This window comes from Oryza brachyantha, chromosome 10 (assembly GCF_000231095.2).
Source record: "Oryza brachyantha chromosome 10, ObraRS2, whole genome shotgun sequence".
NCBI lineage: Eukaryota > Viridiplantae > Streptophyta > Magnoliopsida > Poales > Poaceae > Oryza > Oryza brachyantha.
In genome coordinates this window covers 1,729,160-1,741,213 of record NC_023172.2, presented here as the reverse complement: position 1 = coordinate 1,741,213, position 12,054 = coordinate 1,729,160, and the positions used below count along the sequence as shown (strand labels likewise).

Sequence of the window (12,054 nt, the reverse complement as noted above, 5' to 3'; positions counted from 1 at the left end):
GATCTTGAGACCACTTTAGAGCAGGTACAATAGTAGATTATAAGCCAGCTATAAACATATTTTAAAGAGATAAGAGGAGAGAGAAGAGAAGTGAGCTACTAATTTGTAGCCAGCTGCATACGGACTCCAAGACATAATGTGTTTATGACACGTGAGGCCATGTACTTAATATTCTGTTGTTAATTATTATATGAATTGGCTATTAGATTGACTATAGATGAATTGGAGCCAGTAGTTGGCTATACTATTGAACTTGGGCCGCGTTCGATAGAAGGAGGGAGGGGGTTAGTTATCCCGGCGCGAAAAAGTACTAATAGATTAGCACATGATTAATTAATTATTAATTACTAAAAATATAAAATAGATTAATATAATTTTTTAAACAACTTTCACATAGAAATTTTTCGTAAAAATACATCGTTTAACAGTTCGAGAAGTGCGCACGAAAGAAGTGGCTGTTTAGTTAACTGGTTGAGGCTGCCGAAAGCGGCCTTGCTCTTAGACAAAAGCTTGATCTCTTCCTCCTGAGAAAATGGACATTCTGCCACGTTTTAAATAGTAGTTTCGCTAGAACGCTATTCTGAAAACGTGTTTCTATAAAATACCATACTGAGTGAGTGCTTCCAGCCACTTTGTCATTTTTTCTAGTTTTTTGAGTTTTTCAAATTTTTTAGCTTATCGGCCGGGTGATGTGACGAAAATGCCCCTGTTCTAGTTGAATGAAACGTGTCCCCAGTCGCCGTGCCGCCCCTGTGCCCCCGTGCTCAGTCGCTGTCCTAGGAGGAAGAAGACGCCGACTTAGATGGCGACCAGCACGTTTTATTCAATTGGAACTAGAGACATTTTTGTCATGTCGCCTAGCCGATAAGCCAAAATTTTTTAAAAAACTCAAAAAACCAAAAAAAATAACAAAGCGACTGGTAGCACTCACTCAATATGACATTTAAAAAAAACACGTTTTCAAAATGACATTCTAGCGAAACAGTATTTATTTGAACGTGGCAGAATGACCATTTTCTCCTCCTTCTTGCCTGCCTTTCCCTTCCGAGGTGGAGTGCGGTTGCGAGGCGGGATCACCAAATCTGAGGTTTGCTTCTCCTTTTCTTCTTCCTCCAAATCCTTCTTGCGTGTCCCGCACTTCGATCGCTGAAGACCTTTCACCCAAACCCAATCAATTTCTGCTCGAATATGGCACCGTGATCTCGAATCTTGCTTACGGTCGAGCTGCGGATTCATGGACTAATGGTTCTTGTTGCTTGGTTTCTTTCCCCGTCCTGCGGTTTCGCACGCACGCCAGCTGTTCGACGAAAGGCCTCTGCGCCGCCGCCGCCGCCGCCCACCATGGCGGGGTACACGGCCCCGACGAGCGCCCCCGATGCGGACCTGCTCACCGGCCTCCCCGAAGGAGTCCTCCACCGCATCATGTCCTTCCTCGCCCTGCGCCAGGCAGTGCAGACGTGCGTGCTGTCGCGGCGGTGGCGCAACCTCTAGCGCTCCATGCCCCTCGTCGACGCCGACTACAGACAGTTCGAGGTGGCGGACACCGAAGCGGGGCACGAGGCGCTGGCGCTGTTCAAGAGGTTTGTCGACCGGCTGCTGGAGCTCCGCGACCTGTCGTCTGCATGGACAGGCTCTGTCTCCGCTACTCCATATCCGACGACGACGACGACGACGACACTGGCTCGCAAGATGCGGTCGCCAACAGGTGGATCAGCTACGCTTTGCAGAAGCAGGTCCAGGCTGTAGAGGTCTACGTTGACCTCGTGTACGCTGACCTCTACACTTTGGTGCTCGATCACTCCGTGTTCACTTCGCGCTACCTGAGAAGAGTTTTGTTCTCCAATGTTATTCTGGGCGATGGTTTCTTCAAGCAACTCGAGATGGGCTGTCCAACACTGGAAGATCTCTCCTTACATGACTGCACCATTAGCGCCGATGAGATCTCCTCCCTGACACTGAAGGTTTTGACCATCAATGACTCTAAGTTCTCCATGGAACATGAGACTTCTATTTCTACTCCAATTGTTACATCTCTGACGTTGTGGAATCCTGTGGATGGCATAGCTGTACTAAAGGATATGGCATCAGCAGTGACCGCATCAGTTCAACTTAGTGTGTCCAGCGAGGATTTTGACGCTAGGGGTTTGTGCCAATATCTCTGGACCCTTTCTGGTGTTAAAAGTTTGGAGTTCTATTATCTGGGGAAAAAGGTATGCTTACTGATCTTACATAGCCCCCCTGTCTTGGTATATCCATCCTTCTTAATTTAGGTACCAACTAGAAAAGGTGAAACTTAAAGCATGTATGCTTCTTGACACGTCACAATTGAACTACTCCCTCCGTTTCGTAATATAAGTCTTTCTAGCATTGCCTAGATTCATATGAATGCTAATGAATCTAGACACATATATGAATTATATACATTCATCAATAAATGAATTTAGGTAAGACTAAAAAGACTTACAATATGAAACGTAGGTAGTATATTATTTACCTCTATGGCTTTACTGAAAAACTATGCATTGCGTGGCTAATTGTTATGTCATGAAATCATTATGTGCCAATACGATGACTCAACCACTCAATGTAATCTAGTTCATGTACCCCTGTCATCTGTAGATAAATCAACTAGTTTATTACTTGATCAGAAATACCTTAGCTGGAAGCTTGTTTTCACAAGGGACTGGAGCATTTCCTATTTGACAACTCTAGTATGTTATAATGTGGAGGCAATATTGGGGTTAGCAACTGAAAATGCATCTTGTCTAATATTTGAGTGATTATTTATTCAAAGGCAACATACAAATGGAAAATGATTGAAGTCTGGCTTGTACTTCTACTCATGAATCATATTTGCATTGTATTTTCACTTCTGTAACCAACATTGTTAGAAAGCATCCTGACAATTAATTCACATATTCTCCTGGCTATGGACTCCTGCTGATGGAAAAAAAAATTATAGCATGTTTTAATGTTGTATTTTTGTTTTGATAAGTTGGTCTTTTAACATTCTGACAGCTATACCTGCAGTGCAAAACAGAATATCTATCACATAATGTTAGCTCACAAAATTTTGTTGGCTAGTTCTTTTTTTTTGTAGTCAGCTAATCATCTGAATCTTGTGCAGCTGACAATTGAAAGAAATTTGCAATTGTGTCCGAAATTCCACAATCTTGTGAACCTGACTCTTGGTCGATGGTGCCTGGATGCAAACTTCTATGCTTTAATTATATTTATGCAGAACTCACCAAGACTGGAGAAGTTAACTCTGAAACTCAATCCGGTAAATGATCTTCTCCAAATGTGTACTGACCCAACATGAAAATTTTGCACATGCATATTTGTCTTCGGGATATAGCTTACCTGTTTTTCTTGCTATAGTTTCGTTTTCAGCAAATATCGCAAAGAATTGTTGGTGAGCTTAATGATAGATCATTTACATGTGAGCACCTTGGGATCGTTGAAGTCATATGCTCAGAGAATGATCCCCTGGCCAACCACGTGGTTGACTTCTTTGTTAGTAGTGGTATGACGCCTGCTCAGATTCACATCAAACACTAGAGCCAGATGCAGCGTTGAGAGCGAGCAATTTCCTGGTTTGAGTAGATATGAAATATCAAATGATCCATTCACTTGTCCCACAGAAAAATAACTCTCTTTCTTCGATGGGTATATACGTTGATGGATTCCAGCTGAGTTCAATGGCACCAACCGCTTTTGGTTGGTGCTACGACTTGAGTGGACACAATCTTGTGTCTTGGCTGTTGAGTTGCTCCATTGCTTGTAAGGTATAATGTATGCCAGTGTTTTGCTGTTCGATGATGTTGGTTCTGCCGGAGTGGATACCTTGTTCTTCGCAGAAACATTGGTAACATGACCAAAATACTGTAATGTAGGTGCATGTTTTTCTGATGTTGTGGTACAACCCATGGCCTGCTTTCACTTTTAGTTGATTTATCAACCACCTTTTTCATTGCCCACTAAGGGCACGTACAGCGGTCGTTGATTTGCCGTCTCCGTGATGCATATTTTGCAAAGAAACCCCGCCGATCTAAAGAGACGAGCGCTCCGTAGTTTCGCGAGACGACGATGCTTGCGCGTGCTCCAAGACCGAACAGGCGGCTGCAGCAGCGTTGTACGGCCTCTTCTTCTCCCGGCGACAGCTCGCTCAGATCCCATGACGCGCGAAGTATTACCTGTCTGTATATCTGTCTATATACATATGTTAGAGACAACCAAGTCTCTGCTTTGGACATGCCTTAAAGGTCACTCTGGGAAGTGAGACCCAGTTTCACATACAATCTGTTCTTACTCTAGAAGAGACACATCATTATTTTTTTTTCAAATGATTAGATGGAAAAGCAAGTGACATCGTTGGTATATGATCAGTTTGACAGTTTTCAGTTAAAAACGTCATATGATAAAATCTCTTGATTTGCTATGAGTGCTCTCTGAATGGGAGCAGGAGACTTGCGAAATGAAACGTTACGGTTTCAGGATAATTGTAGCAATTAATGCGTGACATAGGGATTGTCAAGGGCGTCGATGCCCGAGACGGTGGGACCTCGGCTACGTAACTCGTAGCCTCAGCCAGTAGCAGCGTCGGGGTTTTTGCCTGGCTGCCCGATAATGAAAGGGGAGGGAGTAAAAGTATTATTTCTTGCTTAATTCTCAAGAGTACCGATTACATCTTATATATCGGCACGCAACCCAAATAACTAAGGAAATAGACTAATTAACTAAGAAAACTAACTCCCTAAATCTAGCTTTCCATGCATGCCGAGTGCATGCCTAAACTCACGCCCTATCTTGGACCCCTGATCGGCGCCTATAGTGCGCCTATAGTGGCCGCCCCACATGACATCTCTCCCCCTCGACGAGCAGCTCGTCCTCGAGCTGGAAGTGTGGATATCGATCCATGAAGCTTTTAGCGTCTTCCCAAGTAGCAGAGGCAGTCGGTTCACCTTTCCAGTGGACCAGAAGTTGGCAGACACCATGGGCCAAGTGCGAACGAGTGACATGCTCCGGCTCTGGAACAGCAGCACCGTGATGGATCGGTGGAAGCGCCGAGGGTGCGTCTGGCGGTGTGCCGATGAATTGCTTCAGAAGGCCGACGTGGAAGACGTAGTGTAGCTAGGCCCGGGGTGGCAACTCGAGGCGGTAGGCGACGTCGTTGATGACAGCAGCGACGCGGTACGGTCCGTATAAGCGGGGCTTGAGTTTGCCCGAGGTTAGAGCCTGGAGGGAAGCCGCGGCGCATTGTCGAAGGCGGAGCCACACCCAATCACCAACGGCGAAGTGAAGTTCCCTGTGGTTCTTGTCGTAGTGGCGCTTGTACACAGATTGGGCCTGCTCCAGGCGATAACGAACATCGGCGAGGAATTCATCCCGCTCCTCCATGTTCTTGGCGACCGGCGCAACCCTCGTTTCGCCAAGTTCATAGGAGCGAATGGAAGGCGGGTCATGACCGTAGACGATTTGGAATGGAGTGTCGCGCAGGGCAGTCAGGAATGTCGTGTTGTAGACGTACTCCGCCCAAGGTAGCCAGCACAGCCATTGTCGAGGGCGATCACCAGTGAGGCAGCGGAGGTACATGACGATCACCTTGTTGGCTGCCTCCGTCTGTCCATCAGACTGGGGATGGAACGCGGTCGTCATGTGCAGTTTGGCGCCCGTGAGCTGCATGAGCTCTTGCTAGAAGATGGAGGTGAAGACTGGGTCCTGATCCGAGACCATGGACTGGGGCAAGCCATGGAGGCGCACGATCTCGGCGAAGAATGCCTGGGCCACTGACTCTGCCGTGTACGGGTGCGCGAGGGGAATGAAGTGACAATATTTACTGAAGTGATCCACCACCGTAAGGATGACAGATTTGCCACCAATGCGTGGAAGTGCCTCGATGAAATCCAGCCCGACGTTCGCCCAGACCACCGAGGGAACTGGAAGAGGCAGCAGTAGTTCGGTCGGGTGCAAGTGCTCGGACTTGTACCGTTGACAAGTGGCACAGGCGCGAACGAAGTCCTGGACGACTCGGCGGAGCTGGGGCGAATAGAAATCACGACGCACCCTATGTAGAGTGCATTGCACACCCTCGTGACCATCCTCATGGACGACGGTGATCAGCTCGTGGAGGAGGGGTGACGCTGCAGGGACGTACAGGCGGCTAGCGAATGCCACGAGGCCGTCGATGATGGACCATGGTGCGGCGCGCTGACCTGCTGCGATCGATTCACCGAGCGCCACCAAGGTCGGGTTGGTGGAGTTGGCGTGGCGTAGCCGGTCGATGAAGTCAAAGCACGACCCGGAGATGGCGAGGACGACAGCCTCCTCGGTGTCACGGCGGGACAGGGCGTCGGCCATAGTGTTGGTGGCACCCGCCTTATACTCGACCGAGAAGTCGAACCCGAGAAGCTTGCGCACCCAGTGATGCTGCGGAATGGTAGCCAGGTGCTGGTCGAGCAAAAATTTGAGACTTAAATGACCAGTGCATACCAGGAAACGACGGCCCCATAGGTATGGTCTCCAATGATGGACGGCGAGAGCGAGGCCGATAAGTTCGTGCTCGTAGGCCGCCAACGATCTGTGGCATGGTGCGACCGATCGGCTGAAGAAGGTCACCGGGTGCTGCCCTTGCAAGAGGACGGCGCCGAACCCATGTGTAGAAGCATCACACTCCACAACGAAGGGCTAGGGGAAGTCGGGTAGCGTGAAAACGGGCACCGTAGTGACGGTGGTCTTGAGTGCCGTGAATGCCGCCGCAACCTCGTCGGACCAGGAGAAACCCTCCTTGCGTAGAAGGGCAGCGAGGGGCATGGCTATCGAGCCGAACTCCTTAACGAACTTGCGGTAGTAGCCGGTGAGGCCGAGGAAGCCGCGCACCGTACGTGCGGACCGTGGGACCGGCCAGTCCACGATGGCCTATACCTTGGTCGGGTCCATGGCGACGCCCGATGCGGAGATGATGTGGCCAAGGTAGGAGACGGAGTTGGCACCGAAAGCGCACTTGGATCGCTTGACGAAGAGGCGGTGTTGGTGTAGAACATCGAGACGGCATGGACATGACGTAGGTGATCAGTCCATGTGGTGCTATAGATCAAGATGTCGTCGAAGAAGACGAGGACGAACCGCCGGAGGAACGACCGCAGGATGTCGTTCATGAGCGCTTGGAATGTTGCCGGGGCGTTGCACAAGCCGAACGACATCACCAGGAACTCGTAGAGGCCGTCGTGTGTGTGGAAAGCAGTCTTGTGAACATCTTTGGGTCGCATCCGGACTTGATGATAGCCCGAGCGGAGATCTAGCTTGGTGAAGAAGCAGGCGCCATGGAGCTCGTCGAGCAGCTCGTCAACCACCAGAATTGGGTACGTGTCCTTGACCGTGAGTGCGTTCAATGTGCAATAGTCGACACAAAAGCGCCAGCTGCCATCTGCCTACCGCATAAGTAGTACAAGCGAGGAGAAGGCCGAGGAGCTCCAACAAATAATGCCGTGTTCCAGCATCGCGGCGCACTGTTGTTCCAGCTCGTCCTTGTGCACAGCGGGGTAACGGTAGGGGTGGACCGCCACCGGTGTTGACCCTGGGAGAAGCGTGATGCCGTGGTCGTGGGAGCACGGTGGTGGCATGCCTTTGGGCTCGGCAAAGACCGGGGCGAACTCGTCCAGGAGAGCCGGTAGAAGGTCGGAGCCAGTGCATGCCCGGATGGCTGGACTGGGCGGGCCGGCCTGGCGGTGCCAGCACACCTGGTGGTCCCCACGCTAGAAAGACATGGTGAGGGCGCCGAAGTCCTAGAGGATGGGCCCTAGGGACGCAAGCCACTGCGTGCCCAGGACCACATCATAGCCAGCGAGTGGCAAGGCAAAGAAGTCCGCGGTGAACGACTCGCCGTTGATGCTGAATGGCGCGCCACAGTACACGCCCGGGCATGGGACGTGGTCGCCATTGGCCATCGTAACCTGCAGGGGCTTCTCGGACCAGAGCTGCAGCAAGGTACGGGTGGCCGCCTCCTTTGCTACAAAGTTGTGGGTGGAGCCAGAGTCCAGGAGGGCGAGGAGGGAGACACCTCCTAAGTTGATGGATACCTGCATCGTCTCACTGGTGCGGATGCCGGTGATGGCATGGACCGAGATGTGCGGTTCATCAGTGTTGGGGCGCGTCTGCCACGGGATCCTCCTCGTCATCCTTGCACACCAAGTTGAGGAGGAAGATGCGTTGGCAGACACGATTGTGTCCGCGCCTAATTTTTCGTTGCAGTTGAAGCAGAGGCCCAGGTGGCGGCGTTCCTCCATCTCGGCCTGGGAGAGGTGCCAGACTTGGTGCCCTTCAAGCGTTGCTAGGGCCTGCTGGGACGCGGCCGGTGGGGTGGGCGCATGCAAGGCGGGGCCTGGCGGGGGCGTCGGCAGGAGGCCCTTGTGCTGGTGGCGAGGCTGGGACATGGAGGCCCCCGCGCACTGATCGCACAGTTCCAACTTGCGCGCGAGACTCATGGCGAGGGCGAGGGTCTGCGGGTTGTGGATCTCGACGTCGAGGCTAAGGGGCGGTTGCAGACCGGCGGTGAAGAGCTGTACTTTCTAGGCCTATGTGAGTGTACCGGCGCAGGGCAGTAGAGCTTCAAACCGGTCTTGGTACGCGACGACTGAACCCATGCGCCGGCATGTCGCGAGTTCACCAAGCGGGCTGGAGCGCAGAGGTGGCCCGAAGCGGGTTGAGGAGCTCGGTGAAGAACTGCCACGACGGTGTGGCTTCGTCTCGCTGGATCTGCATGTACCACAGCTGGGCGCCTGCCTCGAGGTTGTAGGAAGCCATCCATACCTTTTTCCTCCTTGTGGATGCGTTGTTGGTGGAAGTAGGATTCGCACCGGTCATGATGGTGTTCGCCCGAGTGCGGTCCTCGTGGAGCGGATGATGAAGAGTTGGTGGTGCGTTGCTTGAGCGTCGTGATCTTGGCGTGCAGGTTCTCGAGGTCCACAAGGTCAGCCGGTGTCGGGTCTGCCATTGGTAATGAGACGGACGGTGATGGAGAGGATAGGGGAGCAGTGGGCGGTGGCGCAGTGGGCGGCGGCGGCGGAGTTGAGGCAGATCGGCTGGAACGTGATACCAAGTTGTCAAGGGCGTCGATGCCCAAGACGATGGGACCTCGGCTATGTAACTCGTAGCCTCAGCCGGTAGCGGTGTCGAGGTTTTTGCCCGGCTGCCCGATGATGAAAGGGGAGGGGGTAAAAGTATTATTTCTTGCTTAATCCTCAAGAGTACCGATTACATCTTATATATAGGCACGCAACCCAAATAACTAAGGAAATAGACTAACTAACTAAGGAAACCAACTCCCTGAATGAAGCTTTTCATGCATGCCGAGTACATGCCTAAACTCACGCCCTATCTTGGGCCCCTGATCGGCGCCTATAATGGTGGCCCCACATGACAGGGATTGGATGATTTGCCGATGAAATGAAATGTTTTTTCTCCAATGCTAGTATGGAGCAGTTTCCAAGTTTTGGAAAGATTATAAAGCTAATTTCTAGATGAAACTCATTCTATATCTCCATTGGTGACTGCAGTGGCATGTTATTAAATTTGCTTATGTGGTACCTCATTTAATAAAAATGAAACCTTCATTGGAATTGGCTTTAGAATGGAGATCATATGGCCCACGACGCTGATGAGGATGTTCTCCGATTTGATGTCGCGGTGGATGACCTGTGAGTCGTGCACCTTCTTGGCGGTGGTAACGAGCTGCCACATCATCTCCCGGATTAGGTCCTCCAGTCGCGCCCTGGGGATCTCCTCCCGGAGGCTGCTCCCGACGAACTCCATGACAACAAAGATCTCACCTGTCTTACCGTCAGCGACGATGTTCTTGATCTCGACGATGGAGGGGTGGCTGCGGCAGGCGTGCTGGCAGGCGGCCTTGACCCTGAGTGCGTCGAAGTCGGGGGTGAAGTGGGCGCCGTCATCCGTCCCGAGGAGGCGCTTGAGCGCGATGTTCTTGCCGTGATCCTGCAGGACCTGCACCCTGACCACCACCCCGAAGGCGCCCTGGCCGACCACGTCCAGCCTCTCGTAGTCGTCGGTGCTCCCCAGGTTGTACCTCCACCGCTTCACCCTGCCCACGGAAGAAGGCACACCGGTGGGATGTGGATCCCCCGCTGCCACGCAATTGCGAGTCGCCGGAGCATGCATGATGGGGAGAGGAAGGGAAAAATTAGATGGGGAAAGAGGCGGGGGCGTGATTTGGTTGGTGCCATGGTGGTGGATTTTGTTTTGGTGCTTGCACACACAATTGGTGAAGCCCGTTATATATTTATTTTCATACGGTGTTTTTCCACCATGTGTTATTTTGTATTGAATATCGTCACCCGGCATTCTCGATCATCTGAACCTTAGCTTCTCCCTGGGCCTAGTCATGACCCTGTTACCAATATTAACTTCCAAGTCATCTGCATACATAAAAGTAAACCAACTGTTCATATCGCAATCTGACCCACATTAATCACACACTCATACCAGCATCTTAAATATTTTCAAACCAAATTCTATTATAAATCAATTCGTAAGCCAATTGTATCATGCATATGATCTTACCGTTACAAACTAAACTACTTTTTTTTTGTTTTTGCAATCGTAATTTTACTATGGTGCGTAAAATTATAATCTTGACACTCAATGCAATTAATAGTGTGCATCTTCTCTACTTTTTTTCTTCTCTCTAGCTGTGAAGAGGAGCCATTTTACATGGATATTTGAAAAAAAAAGAACAACGATAGCATTTTGGTTCTAATTTTATCTAAAACTTTAAGAATTAGGGGCTGTTATTTCATGGTATCTCGTTTTTTAACAAGATGATTACTATAAGGAACAAAACATGATACCTCACTGGTATAAGATCTGGTATCACACCCAAGGTTCCACTTCCCGCCCCTACCGCCCCTATCGCAGTAACCGTTAGCGCGGTTACCAAGGTAACCGCGGATGCCGTAAAAATCGCGATGAATTTGAAAATAAAAATTTAAATTCAAATCTTTGCGATAATCGCGGTTGCCGCACAGTTTTGCATGGTTACCGTGCGGTTTGGCACGGTAACCGTGGCTAGTGCTTGCCGGAATAGCGCATGAGAATGGCGGAAACCGTGGTTTCCCGCGCGGTTTTTGCGGCAGAAACCGCGGTTACCGCGAGAAAATTGCGGGGAGAAGAAGATTTAAAAACAAGAAAATTTATGAGATGTCAAATGCAAAAAAAACTAAAAAAATCTGAAAACATATAGGAAAAATAAGAAAAATATCTTGTGACTATATTTGTGACATTTAGGACATGTTACAGGGAAAACAAGAAAATTGGACATGATCTTTTGTAAATTCTTGACATTGCAACATACAAACATGCACCATCATATCACCCTTCAGCAAATAATTCATCTCAATAACAAGTAACAACAACTTCATTTTAATTGTTGTGTCACAGTCGACGATTTGGATGTCGGCAATATATATGTGGTGGCTAGCAGGCACAAAGATAGATGGTTAGGATGAAGACACAGGGTTACCTAGGTTTATGCTCTCGATATACAAGATGATACCCTACTCCTATTTGGTGATTGTATTCGATTGTGGATAGATCAACGAGAAGATAACCGATCTGAATATGTCGTCCCCCATGAGGGGTGCCCCTGTCCCCCTTATATAGTGGGGGATATGGCTTATAGATAAGGTAGATTCCTAATCTGATTAGACTAAGACTTATCCTAATTTGGTTACAACTCGGATCCGGCACATGCAGCATGTAATCCTACAGTTACCAAATTCTGGTTGATACATACAAATATAATTGCTTTCCTATTCGGTAACCCCCTACCATATGTATATGTATAGTCTACGGATACCCCTAGTAAAGGTATTCCGCAGTCACAAATATACCTACTACCCATTATTACAAACAAAACTATTATGTATGTACTAACATGCACATATAATTTTCCTCTATACATATTTTCCCAATATCCATCATTGTATATTTATATTTCAATATTATGTACAACACGTGTCTAGTGCAAATTAATAATGA

General features: G+C 49.4%; 1 protein-coding gene and 1 pseudogene across 2 annotated transcripts; one reads left to right on the top strand and one right to left on the bottom strand.

Annotated features, from left to right (window-relative positions):
• Window positions 1-996: 996 nt before the first annotated feature.
• Window positions 997-3,927, top strand: LOC102707807 (annotated as a pseudogene).
• A 5,276-nt stretch (window positions 3,928-9,203) lies between these two features.
• On the bottom strand, window positions 9,204-11,627 carry LOC107305130. 2 transcript variants are annotated; one of them, XM_015841780.2, is made up of 3 exons: window positions 11,537-11,627; window positions 9,828-10,433; window positions 9,204-9,729 (listed from the first exon to the last, which is right to left on the bottom strand). In XM_015841780.2, exons 2-3 carry the CDS (start codon window positions 10,357-10,359, stop codon window positions 9,587-9,589), a joined length of 675 nt encoding a protein of 224 aa, XP_015697266.2. In that variant the 5' UTR covers window positions 10,360-10,433; window positions 11,537-11,627; the 3' UTR covers window positions 9,204-9,586. The 2 variants fall into 2 exon arrangements, with proteins under 2 accessions (XP_015697266.2, XP_015697267.2); XM_015841781.2 differs by having other exon boundaries at window positions 9,837-10,433.
• Window positions 11,628-12,054: the final 427 nt, after the last annotated feature.